Source organism: Girardinichthys multiradiatus, chromosome 10 (assembly GCF_021462225.1).
Source record: "Girardinichthys multiradiatus isolate DD_20200921_A chromosome 10, DD_fGirMul_XY1, whole genome shotgun sequence".
NCBI classification, from domain to species: domain Eukaryota; kingdom Metazoa; phylum Chordata; class Actinopteri; order Cyprinodontiformes; family Goodeidae; genus Girardinichthys; species Girardinichthys multiradiatus.
Window position 1 is genome coordinate 13825868 of NC_061803.1, and position 23336 is coordinate 13849203.

Below are 23336 nucleotides of genomic sequence, written 5' to 3' on the forward strand. Positions count from 1 at the left end.
ATTAACATTCAATGAGCTCATTGTCAAACACCCACATTTACGTCTGCGCTAATCAATAGCAAATGCACCAATGTTGATTATGAGATCTGTATTTGTAAATGATAATGGATGCACTGCATTTAAAACCGGAGCTTGCCCCCTGCAGCTGTTATGTAAGTCAGTCTGTCACAGCCACCCCCCCAGCAGCCCAGAGACTCAGGTACTGACTGTAGATAGCTTTAGCAGATTAAAACCCCCACACTCTCCACAGCTGTGGCTGTAATCTGAGTTTTACTTAGCAGAACCTAGTGGTCAGATGTGTGTGGGCGTCAGATTACAATAATGGCTCCGGATAAATTCCCCCGGGGCTTTGCGGGAAATGTGAGGGACTGCTAAGAAGGACACGGCTCTTCGTTTTGTGTTCTGCAAATCCAGACGAATTAAGTCCTTCTTGCATTTCCATCATCTTTTAAGGAATCACAACAGCGTCCACAGAATTCAACAAGAACAAATCATTTTCATTTCAGCACCCTGTCCTGCGATCAACTGCTCCAAACAGGGGAAAATGCTGATAAAACACCCTTCTTGCTCAGTGTATCTGAGAAAGCGGCATAAAGATCGAATGATGCAATGGAAAGTAGAAACATTTGGTTCCTCTGCTTTTCAATAAAGACGAGGCAAATGAGAATGTAGGTCATTTTTCCAGGGTGAGTGGCGGTGTGACAGATGCCATGCAGAGGTCAAGCGAGAAAAGGGTACACTGCAAATGCTTAATGCAGGCAAAAATGCATTTAATACATGCAACTACTGTAATAATGAGAATACTTACTCCTATTAAGGGTAAAGATGTATCAAAATAAAAAATGAACGTTTCAGAACCTACATAATGAGCTACAACAACATTTAATTTCCCTTTGGGATTAATAAAGTATGTTTTAATTAAATTGAGTTGAAGTCATTCTGGGCTGCACGGTGGCGCAGTTGGTAGCACTGTTGCCTTGCAGCAAGAAGGTCCTGGGTTCGATTCCCGGCCTGGGGTCTTTCTGCATGGAGTTTGCATGTTCTCCCCGTGCATGCGTGGGTTCTCACCAGGTACTCCGGCTTCCTCCCACAGTCCAAAGACAGGCTTGTTAGGTTAATTGGTCACTCTAAATTGCCCTTAGGTGTATGAGTGTGTGCATGGTTGTTTGTGTGTTGCCCTGCGATGGACTGGCGACCTGTCCAGGGTGTGCCCTGCCTCTTACCCATAGACTGCTGGAGATAGGCAGCAGCTCCCCCGCGACCCACTATGGAATAAGCGGTAGAAAATGACTAACTGAATTCATTCTTTTACTATCAGTCAACTCCATTATTATATTAGCTTTTATGTCGATAGGGTGACATGTACAGGATCATCAAAAAGTACATTTTTTTCTTTAACACCATCCAAAAAGTGAGTCATATATTATTCAGATGTATTACAAACAGAGTGATATATTTTTTGTGTTTATTTCTAATAATTTTAATGATTATGAAAACCCCAAAACGCAGTCCGTCTCGTGAATCTCAATTGGCTGATTGAGCTTTGCTTTACAATCCTCTCAAGCCTGCAGATATCAATGTTGTTTGTACACATCTTTTGTCTCTGTTTCTATTCTTTAGTGTGGAACTGGACTTCAAGCTGCAGGAGGACAAGCTACAGCCCTTGATGCAAAGGCTTTGTCCCCCAACAGATTCCCACTTCCCGCCCCTGCCTTACCCCCAGGAGGCCTTCACCTCCACCTCCACCCCCAAACGCAAGTCCAAAGCTGAATCCAAGAAGCATGCCCGCTGGAAACTTTGGTTCCTGTGAGAGCTACGGGACCATCTCCTAACCCTAAAACCGACACAGGATTTATGCGGAGGATCTACATTTCTACACTTTATTTGGTTTTTACACCCTGCAGAATTTTATAGACCTGGTAAGACAATTTTAATGCAGAGCTCCGGACACCAATGGATGGTAGGATAAGTAATAAAAGCATTGACTGCATGGATAATTCATACGGTTATGTCCAACAAAAATGGAATAAGTCATAACTTTGACCCATTACCCGAAACAACAACAGGGACACATATTCAAAGATCGGCAAGGTGAAACGACGGGTGTGTTTGCTGCTGTTCCTCAGCTTCTATTTTTTATAACTGATGTAGACCTGCTCCTGTTTCATGTTGACGGAGAAACGTCCGCCATATTTCTATTCAGCTGTTGGGATGTTCTCTTTCTTCTAAGCCCCAGGAGAGGCTGGTCGCTCAACGCTGAAGCTCCAAGGCGTCCATAACCGGCATATCATTGTACTGCAAAGCACAATTAAAACTTTTCAGGATTCCATACCTCCAGAATAACCAGAGAGAATCATTTTGATCATATCAACTATACGTGACGGAATGAGGATTTTCAGTAGCGAAAGACCTAAAGGAGAATACATCAGAGAGGGTTTTTTTTTTAGTTCTGTGATAAACCTTCTTTTCACTTACAAAATGTGTCATAAGAACATCTGACTGGAGAAAATAATGAATAAATAACACTTATTTTCTTAATAATATTGGAAAATTAAATGTCATTCTACTTTTTTTCTATATAAATATATATCTACATATATACATTCACCTAACGATTAAGCGAATTATATTTATTTGAACTAAAGCATAAGGTGTAGTTCAACTACAGTTTAAAAGAGTTGTGCAATTCCTGTTAATGCATCTAATATAGTTTTTAGTAAGCTCATGACGCACTGATTCAATAAAACCTCCTGAAATGAGGGAATAGACTTCAGATCTGTAGTTTATATACAGTCATCTTTGGCTTGAACATCATTAATTATGGGTTTTTGGTGATGCATTTTAACCCATCTTTTTTGAATTTAGTGTGGATGTTTTCTAATCAAAACTGGATGAGAATTATACATACAGCTTCTGGCCCAGTATCTCTGAAATCAATTTTGTTTTAAAATGCAACTGCATTTGTTTCAGAAAAAATAAATAGCAAAAAAATTATTTTGATAGAAAAGAACAAACTGAAACAAGAAGAAAATGGATTTCAGTGGAGCAAATTGGTGCACTCCTTAAGGTCAATAAAATGCTGGAAGACTACCATCAAACGCTGCAACCTCACCCCAGATTAATGGTTGGTTGAAACTTGGACATAATTGGGTATTTTCACAAGGCAACCATCCCAAAATCAAAACTGTTGGGATGGATAAATCTGGCAAACGTTAAGTGTCTGGGATAACACAGACCTCAATCTTATACGTTTCTGGACAATTTAAAATAAACTCTACTAATTCTGATAAGAAGAGGGCTCAAACATCCAGACAAACTTAAGAAAGCAATTTGACGATTGGGATTATTCTCCAACTTCCTAAGGGACATTTTTTCCAAATACTTGTTGGTATATGCTAACATATTTGAGACAGGATGTATAATTTTGACCCTTTCAGGATTCGATTAAAAAAAAAGCAATTAATTCCGATTATTGTTTTTTAAAAAAAATCATTGCAGTCTTTTGTTGTACCACCGTTCAATTTTGTAAAAAAGAAAAAAGAAAATAAATCATTAAAACTCCAAAATGAATATGAAAATCATGCCCACTATGACTGTATGTAAACTCTGGATCAGAACCGCTAATATATACGTCGCACACAGAAACAAGGAAATAAAGTTGTTTTTAGCACATGTAAGGAACAAGAGAATAATCGCTGTGATTGTATCACTGCAGTGTCTCATATCAGCTCCAACCAGTGACACCAAGCCTAAAAGACTGAATGTGCCACTTCTGATCACAACCAGGGCTTCTACAGTGCAGGGTGGCAGGCGCAAAGCCTTGCATGCTTTTTACAAGCCTTGGACTTTGCAGGCTATTTTCTAAGCTTTTCAACAAACACTTTTTAAGAAGAACAACAAAAGCCTTTTTTGGTTCCCCCCCCCCTTTAGAATCTATTTGACTGAAACATAAAAAGCTCATGTGAGTACTCTACGTATGGTTTTATAGGATATGAACAACCAAAACATTGCCAGCATTTACGATAATACATATAGGCATGGGCCAGTTTCCCGCATATGGAAGAAGATTTAAAGTTACAGTTTCAAACAGTTTACATATCAAAGCATACGTCCCAAACCTTTATCTGATTTGAAACAAAAAAGTGGAACAAAAATAAATAGAAAGAACTTCTAGACTTTGCTGGATCTAACCTACTGATCACGAAAACTGGGCAAATTCAAGCTCTAGCCGAATTCTTCTCTACTTTGTATAGGCTATACTTTGTATAGACTATTTATTCTCTGTATAAAACACATACAGCATTGCCACTTCCCCACCTGTTGCTGGGCAGTGCCAGTCAGGTGGCATAAAGAGGGCTACCATAAAAACCAAAGTCGTTTGGAAATGTTTCCACTTTCAAAAGAACACAGAGAGTCATGGTGTGAAATCTAAAGCTGTTCAACCCATCCCTCTAATAAAGAACATGTTTTTAAACTACACGTAGCAGGGCTGTTAAGCAACTGATTATACGAGCAGATAGCCTAATTATTTAGCTATTATCAGCTTGTTTGACTCCCAGAGAGGAAGTCATGAAACTACTTGCCTTATTTCTGCAATGGATGCATAAAGCAGACTGCACTACTTGAGGCAAGAACAAATTGCAGGATTTTTACATATAGTCTACATAAAAGTATTGTAATAACTTAAAATAGTTTCAGGATAAAAGAAAGAAACCACATTTAACAAATTAACCCACCAACTTAAATTTTGGATTACGTGATAAGAAAAGGGAATACATGATTCTAAACACAATTTAGGTAGGAGTAAAGTTATTTGCAAAAATATTACGGGACACCTTAATGTAAGTGAGAATGAATCCTACCTCATCTTTTTTTCCCCCTCATTTGTTTTATTTATTGATTTTTTACCTTCCTGTGTCAAAATGACCACCAGCTTTTAGCAGATGGTATTTTTTTCCTACACAAAGAGCTCGGGGCCTTGGAGAATGCCAAGCTGCTTGCCCTGAGTATAATTCACATGAATACGGATGGATATTCTCTTAAGGGCATGCCAAACCCTGTTTGCTCAGTGAAGCTATTTTAAAGGCAGATCTGCCTTTGCGTCTAGTTTCAGAATTAGGACTACATGCACCTGCTAATATATTTGTGAATGTCCCCCTAATGCTAGCATACTTTTTATAAACCAAATTATAGATACATGCTAAATACAACTTTATTATGAGGAATTATAAGTGGAAATCATTTCTACCCTTCCATTTTAAATAACAGCAGCTTATCATGTATCGTCATGGCAGTTTTTCATAGTATTCTGACTTGAGTAAATCTAATACCGGCCCATGCCTATTTGCAAAGATATGTTGTTTAGCATCATACAGAGCTAATACTGTTAGACGATTCTGCAGGCAGCCAGTATTTGAAAGAGAACAATATGAAGTTACCAGTTCCAGTGACGTCACTTTGAAAGGCAAAAGCACTGCCCCAGAAAAAGAGGAAATGTGCCATAGTTGTGTCAAGGTAAAGTATGAACACCTTCAAAACAAGACATCACTGGTTCAATCTTCACAAGTTTAAACATGCTGCATTCTGTTGGTTATTTGTAATTCACTTTTGTAAATGCCAGGTTGGTTTCAGTAGTTATATTGTAGCATTTAGAAAGAACTAGATGTTTATCTGTAGATTACAGAAGTGCAATTGATTCATTATGTGCAATACTGTATTTTATACTGTTTTTAAAAAAAAAAATTAAATAAAGCTATTTAATATTCTAAAACTGGAAAAATGCATGCAAATTTAAAATGTCCAACAGTATCAATCACCCAATGCACTGGTTTGTGCAAACTGCAACATGAATTTCCACAACTGAATAATAAGACTGAACTAATTTTCATTCAACTAATTCTGCATCAGTTTTTATTTATTTTAAATCTGCAGACTGAACAGTTGCAGAAAATTAACTAGGAAAAATATAATGTGTTTTTGGTGAACAAACCTTGTGAAATCTCAACTGCAGAGCAGTCTGCAAATTCATCAAAAATAAATAAATTTCCAATGAGATAACATGCAGAAGATTAGGTTGAAAATGCTGCTGTTTCTTTGATGTGGCGCGGTGGCAAAGAAACGAGAGTGGAATACAACAGAGGGGATGAGAAGCACAGAGCCTGTATCTGCCTCGGAGCCTGTTTCAGGACATCAAAACCGTAATGCGGTTGGACCAGAAACAAAGTGCAACTAGAACCAGAGACAAGCTGAGGACAAAGCTCTGCACAAATGCCCCAGAGATGCAGTGGGGCAGAGAGATCCTTGTGTAAACGCGTGAGGTAGTTTGACTGGAGGGCTAAACTTCCCCCTCCTCCGAGTCACAATAAGAGTATCACCATGGGGCTGTTCCTTAGAGTGGTTGTTGTAAAGCACAGTAGTACAAACATGACATCTTACTATCTTTTACACATTGTCCTTGGTGGTTCAACAGTGTCAGCTGGTTTCACACAGTTTTTTCAAAAAGACTCCATCTCTCGAACGTAAGGTTGAACATCGGTAAGCAGAAGTCCAGTGAGTGATAACTATGTGTTTGAGGCATTATGATGCATCACCATATCTCACTATGCTTCTTTTCTGTGAGCTCTGCAGCAGCCTGGCCAGCAGCAGAGAGACGAAGAAGGAAGGAGAGGGAGGGTGCACAGACAGGAAAAATGCAGGAAGTGAACAGATATGTTTGGACAGAAACATATAAACTCATAAAAGAGGAAGAGGAACATAAAGACATTAAAACGGGAGACGTACTCTGATCTGATGAGACATAAGAAACAGCTGTTTTGCAGAGCAGTGTTTATCCAAAGAGCATGCAGCAGAGAGGAACAGCTCTAGCCCCTATAGCCAGTACACCCTGTACTGTCAATCAATAACACAGGGTTCTTCCCCTGCGGCTCTGCCCTACGTTCCTTCGGCACAATGCAAGGAAACCACCAGAACTCCACAGGAGTGCACCAATGTATAAGTATTTTTTGGGCAAGCAACGTGTCAATCTATGCTTCTGCCTTTTGCATGAATATATGGTAAACCTGATAGCCAGACGGTGGTTTAAAAATCAGTTAAAGTCATTTTTTAGCTGGATAAAACTGATCAACTTCCACATTCCATAAACGTTATTCAGAGATGTCAAAGAATGTGACGTCTCTGAAGTAAGTATTGCTAATACTGGCTAATGCATTCAGAGTAGGACTATTTGTGTCCTCTGTTCTTATTTTTGTTTGTATTCAGTGGAGTCTCCTCGCATTCAGTACGGCTGCAGAAAAAAAAAAAAACAAGTCAAATGTTTCCAGATAATTTCCTACAAAGAAATGCATGGAAGCAGCAGATTTTTTTAGTATCCTGCCAGGACCTGTAAAACTGCTACATCATCCACCACAACTGCCAAAATTGATCTCCAAGCAGACAGAAGTATGAAAGGTCCAGTGGAACCAGCTAGCCCAACCATCCCTCAATGGGAAACATGGCACAATGTTTGTTACTAACTACAACATAAAAGAGGGAACATATAGAATTCAACACCTGATTCAGAGTAGAAGTTGCTAATCTGATCATGAGTAGCAAAATGTAGTCCTCCTGCCTATTTAATGTAATTTCATTGGATTTGTGCATTATCTTTTGACTGATGTGTTGGTATATGACATAACAAGCTAAGGTGATACCAGCAGAAGATATTGTTGCCGAATGGTAAACATGTGCAGAAATCAATCAGATGAACAACTCCAAAATAGATTTTAATTAGTTTAAGTACAGAAGATGATCATTGTCTTTGTCAACATTTGTTTCATCCTTTGCTTTAGAATCCGTTATGGTGCGTGGATCATCGAGACAAATTTTGACTCAAATGTACAAGGTTGCACCTGGAACACTCCTACTTGATAAACCAAAGCGTTTTATTCTCAATCTGACTTGTTTTATTCAGACTAGATAAAAATGCTACAGGATCCACATCAAAATCTGTTGAAAGTCGCTTGTCCAGCATACTGTTAACTGAAACCAACAAATCACCCTAAAACTTGCTTCTTTATGTCAATACCAGTTGTTTATTTCCTCACTGTCTAATGCGAGTCTGTATGTGACCCTTTTACCTCAACAAGCTGGGTGTTCACTTTGTGAAATATGTACCATACATTTTCTATGCATTCTTGTCCCTGCAGGGTCACATGTGCCTGATTTCAACGATCATTGGGTAAGAAGAAAGGTCACCAGTTCATCACAGGGAAAAAGAGAAAAATGGACAGACAACCATGCACACACACATTCAGACTTGAAGGGCAGGAACCAATTAACCAGAATTACCCTAACGTGGATGTTTTTGGACTTTAGGATGAAGCAAAATATCCAGAGAAAGCCCACGAATTCACAGGGAAAACATGCAAATCCAAAGCAGAAAGACCCCCGGTTAAGGTTTGCGAGATATAGGACCCCAGAATACAGACGAGCAGGCAGCTAATGGTAAGTGCAAAAGGTTTAATAACAGAAACTCACTCTCAGCAGGAGGCAGGAACAAAACAACAAACAGGCAGGCGAGACAGGCATGGCATGAGCAAAAAACAAGAGATGATCTGAGAACAAGAGATGATCTGAGAACAAGACATGATCTGAGAACAAGACATGATCTGAGAAATGTTTCCGCAATGGCCAACTGAACCAAACTTGACAAAACATGAACAAGACTAAAACATGACCAGAAAAATAATAAACAGAAGCATGATTCAAAACTTGAGCAGTGAAAAACATATAAGGAAAAAACCCGAAACCCGAAACCAAAAACCAAACAACCCCAAATCATAACACCCGGGATTCAAACCCAGGACTTTCTTGCTGCAATGCAGCTGTGGTAAAAACTGTGCTACAGTGCAAGCTTATGCAGAAATAATGTCTTTTTATTTTTTTAGATCGTCATTTAAAACTTTTTTTTTTTGTTGCTTTATGTTCTGCAGTGTTTTTATTTATTTATATTTGACTAGTATATTCTACTCCAACTGAGTTGTATTTATCAGGGGGAAAAAAAATCCATCCAACTAAGAAGAGAAGAACTAAGCTGGAATCTTCCAACAAAACACTTTGTATTTTTGCGAAATCCTGCATTTAGGTTTACACAATTTTTTAATTAGAAATTTACAGTTGCTGAAAAGCAAATTCCCCTCTGGTAATTTCCTCCTAAAGCTCAGCTTTAATACCTTAGTTTGGTAGCTTTGGGGAAGACACATGACACAAGCAGATGAAAATGTTATTCAAGGACATAAAGGTAAAACGTGGTGATTTCAGCAGGACCTGCCAACACGTTTCGCCTATTATCCTCATTTAAATTTATTCAAAGAGGCTTGTTTCAAAGCTTTGCGAGGGTGGACATGAATACAAAAGGCAGGGCCTGCTAGAATGTCCAATGAATCAAAGGTATGATGGTGCTGTGTCTAAGTCTGTAACAGGCGTAGCCCTGCAGTGACAACGCGGAGCAAAACCAATGCCACCCCCAAAGTCGTCACTGCAATAGCTCTCATCAACATTCTGTATCCACCACAGTGGGGTAGAGGAGAAACTTAATGCATAAATCTAAATGTGAGAGGCTGCCAGTCAGAAGAACAAGGTCAGCAGCAGCAGCACTGCCTGCAGAGGAAGCAGCACTTTCCAAAGGCAGCAACTGCAGCTTTAGGATTGGAAAGCTCAAAGCTTAAAAATTCCAACTAATCTTATTGATCATTAAGTGATGATTTGCAAACTTACTTCAAATCCTGTTTTATTATGTAAACTCTGGGCTTTGATGTGACCTCTAACTCCCCATTGCATAAAAGCATTCTGCACACTGATACAAAATGCCATTCAGGTACTTAGAAATGTCAATGCAGTCAAGTTCAATGAGCAGTTAGCGAAAGAGGAATCAGTTGACAAAAGGTAGGGGTCAGAAGGGACAAAATAAAAAGTGAGTTAGAGGGCAGCAGCAGCATTTGTATACAGAGCAGATAATTTCAATAGGGGCCACAGGGAGTCAGAGAGGTGAAGTTTCATTAACTGAAAAAGGACGCTGGTCTCTGACGGTGCCATTCTGCAGCTGCTGCTAGAAGCAGGTAACACCGTTTCACGTCGACCACAGGCGGGAATGCTGAAATAGGTGCACTTAGTATAATACAGCAGTAATACAGCAGAGAGAAACTTTCCTTCATCTTGACAACCTTTTAGACAAAATGGAAGGTGAGTTCCATATCTGAAATACATGATCAAAACAAACCAACACCAGAGAAAAATAACCACAATGGCAGAGGATGATGCCTTTTTCCTGAATCCACTCACAAAACCTTTTGAATATGAGCTAAATAGGACACTAAAGATGTTAAATCTTTGACACAGCAATAAGAAAAGACTGGAGAACTGCAAAGGAAGAGCAATCAGATATCTTAAACCTCCTTCAAGGAATAAAATGGACAAGAGGGCAGTCTGAGCTGAACTCACAGCTTCATTAGCTTCACATTATTCAGTGTGATGCCCACAAGCAATCTGTTACACAACAGAGGGCTTCCAATCTACGAAATTAGATTTGTGCGTAGTTGGGAATGCCTTCAGTCAGTTTGAAAGAAGGAGAGAAGGAACGGCTACGGAATGTCTGCAATCTGAAAAAATGAGTTCATCCTGGGAAGAAATAAGACTTGTTGGAGGAAGAGAGAAGACGGAAAATGATGCTGCTGATGTATAACAGGACAGTGATATAACAGACAGCAACTGCTAACAAAAACTTCCATTATAAGGAATTATGCAGTTTTCTGCTGCTTCCCACATCAGTGGCTGTACGTAGTTTCTGTGTCAAAATGGAGTCGGATGGATGGATGGATGGACGGACAGGTGGAAGAATGACAGCTGGATGTACTGTTAATCCATGTATGGATACATAAACAATTGCACAATTGGGAAAAGTACTGGAAAAACAAATCATGTTCCTCAAAACACTTCTTCAAACTTGCCCAGACTGTGTGCTATATGAAGGACATACTTTTTATATATAAAAGCTTGTTTCAAACAGTGCTCCAGTTGAAAATAGTGTAATCATTGGTCAGAGTGAGATGTCTCTGTTTTCGTGTTTTCATTTCAAGCTGAGAGAAAACACTTTTCTTCTATGTGTATAGGGTTTGTATACAAGACGGTTGAAACTAGGACAAGTTGTTGACCTTTGGCTGTTTGTTCAACCTGAACTCAATTAAACAGTTCCTCAATCAAAGCCTGGTGTCTCTGGTTAGACTCTGAGATTTTAAAACAACGATAATTACTCTTAACTTTATCTGAATAAGCAGAGCTATTTCCTAATTGCCAAAGCAAATTCCCTAAAAGAAACAGAAATGACATAAGAAATATGTTAACTTCAAGAGTATAACTTAAAAACAGAATATAAGCATCTACATGTTGCAGAAAATGCAACCCAAACCAGTCAGAGGTTGAGTTTCAGGCCTGACAAACAAGTGGAATCTACAAAATCAAACAGAATATTTACACAGTGACTTATAAGAGCGTTACCCACTATAAAGCTCTGACAGAGAGGAGCTGTAAGAAGGATGCTCACGGCAATAACAGGGGGATACAGTAATTAGATTACAGTGCGCAGCATTAGATGTGCACTAATAAGAGAGGATCAGACACTTAGACAAAGAAGCCAGATGTAAAAACAAAAACAAAAAAAACTGATCATACAAAACACACATTCAAATACAAACAAGTGTCTGGAGAAAGATGTGAGCAAATTAGAGATTTTTAAGAAGAAGGAATCTGAAAGCAATCGGTGGAGGTAGACTGGAACAGTCCTGGGCTTTAGTATAGAGACATAAAAACCTGATATTATGTATTTATGTATCCATGCCTAGGTGCATAAACCTGAAACAATTTCAATAAACAGGCATGGTGCCGTGTCTGTCCTGGTGATGCTAGCAGAGAGTCTGACAAACTTACGATGTGAGGAGAATCCCGGCCCATGGAGATGACTGTCCTGTTTATTGTCCTCAGCAGCTTCTCCATGATAACTTGAACATGCCGCTGGGTGGGACCCTGCAAAGAATACAAATGTATAATTCATCAGAATAGAGATATCACAGGAGGAGAAAATGATACAGGTATAATAGAGTCCGGTGGAGTTTCACAAGGTATGGACTGTGAATGGAGCCAGTGCTTCAAGATCCAAACAGAACGGAATCCAGGATATTATATCATGTTATAGTATATTATATTAGATTAATTGTTTTTTTGTTTTACATTTTTAACGAATGTTTATTTTAATCTCACAAAAAACACTAATTGCAGAAACCTTCAATCTCTCCGTCACTTTTCAATGGACTTATTTTGTTCCTTCATTTTTCAGTGATTTTTCATGCATTGTTTATGTGTTTATTTTATTACAATATGTCATGCACATTTAGCACCTAAAGTAAAAACCCTTAGCCTTGATAAAATAAACATAACAACTAGATGTTATCCTTGCTTTTCCGCTTTATTTTTGTATTACACCCATTCATCTGCCTGGGTAAGCTCTGGCATGTTTCTCTGTTCATTACTTATTGTACCTTTCTGATGAGGCAACCACTTTTCCAGAATGAGCACTCCAGTATTGAACAAAACTTTCAATAACTTTCATAACTGAGCTGGGGTGTCAACGGCGTCCGATGATGCAAAGACGTTAGTCAAGACTTACAAACCTTTGCATATTCACAAAGTAATATAAGGCAAGCATTAAGCATAGTGCCTTTCAAACAAATAGGTTTCACTTACAGTACAGACCAAAAGTTTGGACACACCTTCTCATTCCAAAAGGTTTTCTTTATTTTCATGACTATGAATATTGTAGCTTCACACTGAAGGCATCAAAACTATGAATCAACACATGTGGAATTATATACTGAACAAAAAAGTGTGAAACAACTGAAAATGTCTTATACAGGTCCTTCTCAAAATATTAGCATATTGTGATAAAGTTCATTATTTTCCATAATGTAATGATGAAAATTTAACATTCATATATTTTAGATTCATTGCACACTAACTGAAATATTTCAGGTCTTTTATTGTCTTAATACGAATGATTTTGGCATACAGCTCGTGAAAACCCAAAATTCCTATCTCACAAAATTAGCATATTTCATCCGACCAATAAAAGAAAAGTGTTTTTAATACAAAAAACGTCAACCTTCAAATAATCATGTACAGTTATGCACTCAATACTTGGTCGGGAATCCTTTTGCAGAAATGACTGCTTCAATGCGGCGTGGCATGGAGGCAATCAGCCTGTGGCACTGCTGAGGTCTTATGGAGGCCCAGGATGCTTTGATAGTGGCCTTTAGATCATCCAGAGTGTTGGGTCTTGAGTCTCTCAACGTTCTCTTCACAATATCCCACAGATTCTCTATGGGGTTCAGGTCAGGAGAGTTGGCAGGCCAATTGAGCAGAGTGATACCATGGTCAATAAACCATTTACCAGTGCTGAAAAATGAAATCTTCATCTCCATAAAGCTTTTCAGCAGATGGAAGCATGAAGTTCTCCAAAATCTCCTGATAGCTAGCTGCATTGACCCTGCCCTTGATAAAACACAGTGGACCAACACCAGCAGCTGACACGGCACCCCAGACCATCACTGACTGTGGGTACTTGACACTGGACTTCTGGCATTTTGGCATTTCCTTCTCCCCAGTCTTCCTCCAGACTCTGGCACCTTGATTTCCGAATGACATGCAGAATTTGCTTTCATCCGAAAAAAGTACTTTGGACCACTGAGCAACAGTCCAGTGCTGCTTCTCAGTAGCCCAGGTCAGGCGCTTCTGCCGGTGTTTCTGGTTCAAAAGTGGCTTGACCTGGGGAATGCGGCACCTGTAGCCCATTTCCTGCACACGCCTGTTCACGGTGGCTCTGGATGTTTCTACTCCAGACTCAGTCCACTGCTTCCGCAGGTCCCCCAAGGTCTGGAATCGGCCCTTCTCCACAATCTTCCTCAGGGTCCGGTCACCTCTTCTCGTTGTGCATCGTTTTCTGCCACACTTTTTCCTTCCCACAGAATTCCCACTGAGGTGCCTTGATACAGCACTCTGGGAACAGCCTATTCGTTCAGAAATTTATTTCTGTGTCTTACCCTCTTGATGAGGGTGTCAATAGTGGCCTTCTGGACAGCAGTCAGGTCGGCAGTCTTACCCATGATTGGGGTTTTGAGTGATGAACCAGGCTGGGAGTTTTAAAGGCCTCAGGAATCTTTTGCAGGTGTTTAGAGTTAACTCGTTGATTCAGATAATTAGGTTCATAGCTCGTTTAGAGACCCTTTTAATGATATGCTAATTTTGTGAGATAGGAATTTTGGGTTTTCATGAGCTGTATGCCAAAATCATCCGTATTAAGACAATAAAAACCTGAAATATTTCAGTTAGTGTGCAATGAATCTAAAATATATGAATGTTAAATTTTCATCATGACATTATGGAAAATAATTAACTTCATCACAATATGCTAATATTTTGAGAAGGACCTGTATTCTAGGTTCTTCAAAGTAGCCACCTTTTGCTTTGATTACTGCTCTGCACACTCTTGGCATTCTGTTGATGAGCTTCAAGAGGTAGTCACCTGAAATGGTTTTCCAACAGTCTTGAAGGAGTTCCTAGAGATGCTTAGCACTTGTTGGCCCTTTTGCCTTCACTCTGCGGTCCAGCTCACCCCAAACCATCTCGATTGGGTTCAGGTCCGGTGACTGTGGAGGCCAGGTCATCTGGCGCAGCAACCCATCACTCTCCTTCTTGGTCAAATAGCCCTTACACAGCCTGGAGGTGTGTTTGGGGTCATTGTCCTGTTGAAAAATAAATGATGGTCCAACTAAACGCAAACCGGATGGAATAGCATGCTGCTGCAAGATGCTGTGGTAGCCATGCTGGTTCAGTATGCCTTCAATTTTGAATAAATCTCCAACAGTGTCACCAGCAAAGCACCCCCACACCATCACACCTCCTCCTCCATGCTTCACGGTGGGAACCAGGCATGTAGAGTCCATCCGTTCACCTCTTCTGTGCTGCACAAAGACACGGTGGTTGGAACCAAAGATCTCAAACTTGGACTCATCAGACCAAAGCACAGATTTCCACTGGTCTAATGTCCATTCCTTGTGTTCTTTAGCCCAAACAAGTCTCTTCTGCTTGTTGCCTGTCCTCAGCAGTGGTTTCCTAGCAGCTATTTTACCATGAAGGCCTGATTCACACAGTCTCCTCTTAACAGTTGTTCTAGAGATGTGTCTGCTGCTAGAACTCTGTGGCATTGACCTGTTCTCTAATCTGAGCTGCTGTTAACCTGCGATTTCTGAGGCTGGTGACTCGGATGAACTTATCGTCCGCAGCAGAGGTGACTCTTGGTCTTCCTTTTCTGGGCCGGTCTTCATGTGAGCCAGTTTCTTTGTAGCGCTTGATGGTTTTTGCAACTGCACTTGGGGACACTTTCAAAGTTTTCCCAATTGTTCGGAGAGACTGACCTTCATTTCTTAAAGTAATGATGGTCACTCGTTTTTTTTTACTTAGCTGCTTTTTTCTTGCCATAATACAAAATCTGACAGTCTATTCAGTAGGACTATCAGCTGTGTACTGTATCCACCTCCTGCACAACACAACTGATGGTCCCAACCCAATTTTTAAGGCTTGAAATCCCACTTATTAAACCAGACAGGGCACACCTGTGAAGTGAAAACCATTTCAGGTGACTACCTCTTGAAGCTCATCAACAGAATGCCAAGAGTGTGTGGAGCAGGAATCAAAGCAAAAGGTGGCTACTTTGAAGAACCTAGAATATAAGACATATTTTCAGTTGTTTCACACGTTTTTGTTCAGTATATAATTTCACGTGTTAATTCATAGTTTTGATGCCTTCAGTGTGAAGCTACAATATTCATAGTCATGAAAATAAAGAAAACTCTTTGAATGAGAAGGTGTGTCCAAACTTTTGGTCTGTACTGTACATTTAGCAGAAACTAGGATTCTGAGGCAGCTTTTAAGACAAACATTGCATACACGGTATGAAGAAAAGTGCAAAGATCTTTATTTATAAGTATATGTAATCTCATAAATGGGAAACTCAAGTAAGCAGAAATATCCTAATGTAGTAGTCATTGTTACACCAGCTGCAACAGTCTAGCTGCTGTTGGTTTTACCTTCTCAGTCAGTCTCAGAGTAACTGATATCAAAGACTTGATATCAGTAAATGCCATTTCAACCATTTGCCATCAGAAGACACCTAATTTGTAAATATATTCTATTTGTATAACGTAATCCCTGCGTTTCTGCACCTTAAAGTACTAAATCTGCATAAGTCTACCTAAGGGGGTGTATTTTTACACAAAGTGGGATGGCTGTTTGGCTCAGTTGGGGGGTGGGTGTGTAACTGCAGGTGATACACTCACTTGCATACACCCACTCAGCACTAACACACTTATTTCTACACATAAGGTTGATCCACACACCTGCCCACACACACACACACACACACACACTGACACACACACAAACCAGATGGTTGAAGGTCATACAATCACAAATTACTATTACATCAATGTGGCCTGCCTACTTTGATGCTGGATGCAATCTTGATTTAATAAAGACAATCATGCAATCAGGGTTCCGTCTTGAGATATAGAGCAAATCTGCCCTGGCGCATGTAGGCAACCAGCTTCACAATACGTCTGCCTAAAATGCCAAGACAGGACATGTAGGAAAAAAAATAGGATGAGAGAGGGCAAAAATGGCTTGTTGGGATGTAAAGGTTGGCAACCCTTGACCAAAGTCACCTGGTCAGCCAAGAAGAGCAACATCCAGAGAAAGAGCCATGGAGTCCATGGCAACTATGAAAGATGTCATGACTACCTCTTGAAGCTCATCAACAGAATGCCAAGAGTGTGTGGAGCAGGAATCAAAGCAAAAGGTGTCTACTTTGAAGAACCTAGAATATAAGACATATTTTCAGTTGTTTCACACTTTTTTGTTCAGTATATAATTTCACGTGTTAATTCATAGTTTTGATGCCTTCAGTGTGAAGCTACAATATTCATAGTCATGAAAATAAAGAAAACTCTTTGAATGAGAAGGTGTGTCCAAATCTTTGGTCTGTACTGTACATTTAGCAGAAACTAGGATTCTGAGGCAGCTTTTTAGACAAACATTGCATACACGGTATGAAGAAAAGTGCAAAGATCTTTATTTATAAGTATATGTAATCTCATAAATGGGAAACTCAAGTAAGCAGAAATATCCTAATGTAGTAGTCATTGTTACACCAGCTGCAACAGTCTAGCTGCTGTTGGTTTTACCTTCTCAGTCAGTCTCAGAGTACCTGATATCAAAGACAAATCTCCACGATAGGTGTGGTTGTGGGATCTGCTGGTACTGCATACTACAGGCTTTGCGATCCAGTCTTACGATAGCCCCCTGGTTTTTCCTATCTGTGTTTGTAAGTCTTGGAAATCTTTGCCTTTATTGATGCACCAGACAGATATGAAAGAGAAAATGAGACTCTGAGAGGAAGCAGATATTCGGGATAAAGCAGGAGAGGGAGTCTAAAAGCTGGAGGAGAGTGGGAGAGGTAGATAATCCCAGCAAAGTGGAGTGTGGGAGGGCAGACCGTGGTGATCAATGTAGAGAGTCTGAGAGGGCCTAGGGGAGGACATCAGGAGTCTAGGCATGAAGAACGATCAAACACACTCACAGAGCAGCTGAGTATTTGTGTGTGTGTGTGTGTGTGTGTCTAACTATTTGAGCATGAAAGATCCAGGGCGGGTGTCTGTGTATGAGGGATGGGAGGACATTTGTGCTAAAATCTATTATTAATTTAGTAGTTAATCAATAAGACTGAAGAAAACAGTTTAAAAATGAATTATATGAAGCCATTTATCAGGTATTAACATCTATGTATAAAACTGTCATTTGGAAAATAATAGCTTGTGATCCATGAACTTTTAATGCACATTGTTTTAAAAGAAACCGCTTTATTATCCATTCTTGCAAGTTCTCTACCTGTCCAGCACCAGGAGACAAAGCAGAACTTATCATGTTGTTTCAAACATTCGTAGTAACGTAATGTTCTTCTCCACCATATCCAAGCAGTTATTTAGAATGCATTAACAATCGTTCAAGCAAGTGAATAAAGACTCATTGAAGATGTATTCCACTCCTTTAATCGAATAACCCTAAATAAATGCCATTTCAACCATTTGCCATCAGAAGACACCTAATTTGTAAATATATTCTATTTGTATAACGTAATCCCTGCGTTTCTGCACCTTAAAGTACTAAATCTGCATAAGTCTACCTAAGGGGGTGTATTTTTACACAAAGTGGGATGGCTGTTTGGCTCAGTTGGGGGGTGGGTGTGTAACTGCAGGTGATACACTCACTTGCATACACCCACTCAGCACTAACACACTTATTTCTACACATAAGGTTGATCCACACACCTGCCCACACACACACACACACACACACTGACACACACACAAACCAGATGGTTGAAGGTCATACAATCACAAATTACTATTACATCAATGTGGCCTGCCTACTTTGATGCTGGATGCAATCTTGATTTAATAAAGACAATCATGCAATCAGGGTTCCGTCTTGAGATATAGAGCAAATCTGCCCTGGCGCATGTAGGCAACCAGTTTCACACTACGTCTGCCTAAAATGCCAAGACAGGACATGTAGGAAAAAAAATAGGATGAGAGAGGGCAAAAATGGCTTGTTGGGATGTAAAGGTTGGCAACCCTTGACCAAAGTCACCTGGTCAGCCAAGAAGAGCAACATCCAGAGAAAGAGCCATGGAGTCCATGGCAACTATGAAAGATGTCAGCAGCTTAAGTGGGGGAATCTGCAAAGAGGACAACTATTAGTTGTACACTCCAAAAATCTGCCCTTATTAAAAAGTGGAAAAAATAAAGTAAATTGATGAAAGGAAGTAATTATTAATCTAATTTAAATGTGGACGAAGGTGTTCCCGTCAGTGGAGACCAAAACAGAATTTAATGGCGTAGATGCAAAGTCCAACATGTTGTGGAACATAGTTGTGGCAGCATTATGTTGTGATGAAGCTGTTTAGAGATGATCAGCAGATGGGGGTATGGTTCTAAATACAAGTTAGTCTGACATTCTTCATCTAATCTGACTGAATTTGAGCAGTGTAGCGACAAAACATGGGCAAAAAGTTCAGCCTCTAAATGTGCAAGGCTGATCCAAAAGGTTGTACAAGAAAGTAATGACACAAGTACAAATGAATGCCCCAGTTTTTAGATTTTTATTTCTAAAATTTGTTAAAACCATGTATCCTTTTTGTTTCACTTCACAATTATTGCAACGTTTTGTGTTAGTCTGTCGCATATATCCCAATAAAATATATTAAAATAAAAATATGCGCAGGGAAAAGGAAGAAGCTCACAGCAGAGGAGATTGGGCTCGGTACAAGCAGGCCAGGAACAGACTAACACAGGAGATCAAAGCAGCCAAGAGAAGCTATAGTGAGAAGCTGAAAAACAGCCTTTCTACTGGTGACACTTCAGCTGTATGAACTGGCCTGAGAAACCTGACATCCTACAGGAGCCCCTCCACCCATCCTGAACAGAGTCGTCTCCTGGCCCACCGTCTGAATGGCTTCTACTGCAGACATGACAAGAAGCCATTCACACCTCAAATCATCCCCTCTACATCCCATTCAGGAACAAATTCCTCCCATAAAGTAACCAACCAGATCCTCTGCCTGCACTAAAGATCTCCGAGGAAGATGTAAACAGGCTCTTTCAGCGCATGAAAACAAAGAAAGCTGGACGACCTGATAACGTCTCCCCATCATGCCTGAAAGCCTGTTCAAATCAACTCGCTCCGATCTTCACAAGGATCTTCAACAAATCACTGGAGAAATGTGAGGTCCCCTCCTGCCTCAAACGATCCACCATCATCCCGGTGCCCAAGAAACCTACCATTCTAGGATTAAATGACGACAGGCCTGTAGCCCTGACGTCTGTGGTCATGAAATCCTTTGAGCGGCTGGTGTTGAAGCACCTGAAAGACATCACAGGTCCCCTGCTGGACCCCCTGCAGTTTGCTTACCGAACAAACGGGTCGGCAGATGATGCTGTTAACTTAGGTCTACATTTCATCCTGCAACACCTCGACCGTCCAGGGACGTACGCCAGGATCCTGTTTGTAGACTTCAGCTCGGCCTTCAACACCATCATACCAGACATCCTCCACCAGAAGCTCACACAGCTCAACGTCCCAGCCTCCACCTGTCAGTGGATCAACAGCTTCCTGACGGACCGACAGCAGCAGGTGAGACTGGGGAGCATCTTCTCCCGATCCAGATCAATAAGTACTGGTGCCCCCCAGGGATGTGTTCTATCTCCACTCCTCTTCTCTCTGTACACAAATGACTGCACCTCATCGGACTCGTCCGTGAAACTCCTTAAGTTTGCAGATGACACCACTGTCATTGGACTGATCCAGGACGGTGATGAGTCTGCATACAGACAGCAGGTGGATCGGCTGGTACACTGGTGCAGTCAGAACTACCTTGAACTCAACCCACTCAAGACTGTGGAAATGGTGGTGGACCTTCGGAGAACACCACTCCCATACACCCCCTTCACCATCCTCAATAACACTGTATCGGCCGTGGACCACTTCAGGTTCTTAGGAACCACCATCTCTGAGGACCTGAGATGGTCTTCACACATAGACACTGTTCGAAAGAAGGCCCAGCAGAGACTGTACTTCCTGAGGCAACTCAAGAAGTTCAACCTTCCACAGGAGCTGCTGGTCATCTTCTACACTGCCATCATTCAGTATGTCCTGTCTTCATCCATCTCAGTGTGGTTTGGCTCATCCACAAAACAGGACAGGTCCAGACTGCAACGAATAATCAGGACTGCAAAGAGAATAATCAGAGCTGACCTTCCCTCCATCCAGGACTTATACAGGTCTAGGGTCAGTAAAAGAGCTGCTAAAATCTCTGCAGACCCCACACACCCTGCACATAAACTGTTTAGTTTTACCTTCAGGCCGCCGCTACAGAGCACTGTTCACTAAAACCAGCCGCCACAGAGACAGTTTCTTCCCCCAGGCTGTTTCTCTGATGAACATTCAATAGAGTACAAAACAACAGCATACAGATGTTGCAAATGCACCTTTTTATTTATATATGTGTATATTGTACATTGTAAATTTGTATATTCTGTAATGCAAAAACAAAACAAAGAGCAAAGTGTACCGGAGTCAAATTCCTTGTTTGTATGTACGAACTTGGCAATAAAGCTGATTCTGATATTTAGATTTGTGGTTGTAATGTATGGAAATGTGGCACATATCAAAGGATGAGAATACATCCAAGAAACCCTAATTACCAAAGTAACCACAACCAAGTTGAGCTCCTTGGTTTCCAGACACACTTGTTATATCTTTCTGTACCTTGGAGGAAAATGAAGCAAATCATGCTGGAGCATTGTGTTTCTCACCACGTCCTTCCTGTAAAGCACTTCCATGATGTCACTGAGCAGCTGGCAGCAAGCCCTCAGCTCCTCGTGCTTCTCCAGGTGGGACTTCAGCTGCTCCGTCATCAGCGGCAGAAGGATCTCACGGCAATCTGCAGGGACAGCAACGAGTACACACGTTCACCACGTCGCTTACCACACGGACCAGATGATGGATCACTCGAAGCAGTGCGGCATATGTTTTCGACACAGCCGCTGCCGAACTCGCTGATCTCAGGGGGTTAAATTAAAACAAGGTAGGCAATTAATAATTTCATTAAAACACCTGAAATCTTGTCGGATCACAGCAGCTTAACCTATACAACAGTAGCAGGTTACGATTGCTTTTCATAATATTGTAAGCTACAGCACAGACCAACAGCATCAGTCATTATAATAGAAGCTCATTTGGCTGTCAGTTTGATGTCAAACCACTCACTGTCTGCAAAAAGACTCTTGTCAGGTGGAGCCACATCCTTCTGTTACAAGAAAAGGAGAAGACTCAATAGAACTCCAACAATCCCTGTACTCTGCTACAATATTAAGCAAGAAAAAAATAAACCAATATGACGCCTTCCACAGACCCAAAAGATTATTTAATACGCAACTGCAGCCAACAGCTATGGTGTGGCAAATAAGACACATCTACCAATCACATAATGTCCAACTTTAAAAGGAAATGAACATGTCTTACAGAAATATTTAAGTTTATTAGATCGGAGTAGGACAAAGATTTTTTTATACATATATATAAAGTGAAAAGGTATGGTGGTGTTTGCCCAATTACAGATTTCTTCTCAGTGTTTTTGCTCATTTGTCTGACCTAAATATATCGAACAATTGACCAGTCTAAAAAGACAGAGGACCTGAGTAAATACAAAAACTGTTTTCAAATGTTGATTTCATGTATTACAGTAAAACGCTATCCAAATCAACTTAGACCTAAACAAAAAAGCAAATGCCTCTCTAAAACTAATAACTGGTTTTAACACCCTTGGTTTGAACAGCCCTTTGTGTCCTTATTTATTTAAAAGTCATTGAAGACCTACAGTAAAACTCAAATTTTTGCCCAGTCTCTTTCTTATTTTTCAATCATTTACACTGACTTCAACTCATTTAGAAAAGGATCTGCAACCATTCCCAAGATGACCGAATGTCAGTGACCTGTTCCTCATTTGTTCCTCAATTTCTTTAGAATCGGAACATGATGTGCTGCTTTTTGATAGCTTTTAGCCTACTATAGGTTGTCAGATGAGTCGTGTTTAAGTTTCTTGATTCTGAAGGGCTGGCAGTAATCAGACCTAGAGGTGAGAAGAGAATTTGAATCAGTTGTTTTTTGTTTTTTTTAACCAAAGGGAAATACTTATTTTTTCACATGGGGCCAGGTTGATTTGACATCTAAAAACAACGTTTTTGCATTTACTCAGGGTATCTTTGCTGCATTTTAAAATGTATTTGATAAACCTGAAAATCAGTTAGTTTTACTCTTCATTTCACTGTCCATTTTGATAGAGTGTAGCAAAATGCAAATCAGCAAGTGGCAATAGAGCAACTCCTTGTGGTAATGCCATTAACATAAGAGTTCAAAAAGAACACCAAGAGAGCTTGTCAGAAATTGCACCCAGCAACATGTTTAAGTTTAGATTAATTCAAATACTTTTCTACCACAACAAATGACAGTTTGCAGGACAGATTTAGAAAAGACAAAAGATTTGAACCTTGTCACTCAAAAATCCACCTATATGCACTTACGTAAGCTTTTTAAGTCCTATATAATCCAAAAGGCCAAACAGTAAATTACAGGGAGAAGAT

At 40.2% G+C, this 23336-nt stretch overlaps 2 protein-coding genes across 7 annotated transcripts in view; one reads left to right on the forward strand and one right to left on the reverse strand.

The window, feature by feature from the left end:
• Window positions 1–5959, forward strand: part of LOC124874823 (inhibitory synaptic factor 2A) — a 62262-nt gene extending 56303 nt beyond the window's left edge. Inside the window, exon 4 of one of the 2 annotated variants that reach the window (XM_047376377.1) lies at window positions 1621–5959. In XM_047376377.1, coding sequence (XP_047232333.1) covers window positions 1621–1810 — 190 coding nt within the window. In that variant the 3' untranslated portion in view covers window positions 1811–5959. The remainder of the gene's footprint in view (window positions 1–1620) is intronic. The other variant, XM_047376378.1, reaches the window with a different exon arrangement.
• The window catches only part of dock1 (dedicator of cytokinesis 1), a 308112-nt gene that overhangs the window by 165633 nt on the left and 119143 nt on the right, over window positions 1–23336 (reverse strand). For all 5 annotated transcript variants that reach the window (XM_047376374.1, XM_047376376.1, XM_047376375.1 and 2 more), the window contains 2 exons: window positions 21510–21637; window positions 11959–12054 (listed from right to left, as the gene is read on the reverse strand). In XM_047376374.1, the coding sequence (XP_047232330.1) occupies window positions 11959–12054; window positions 21510–21637 (224 nt within the window). The remainder of the gene's footprint in view (window positions 1–11958; window positions 12055–21509; window positions 21638–23336) is intronic.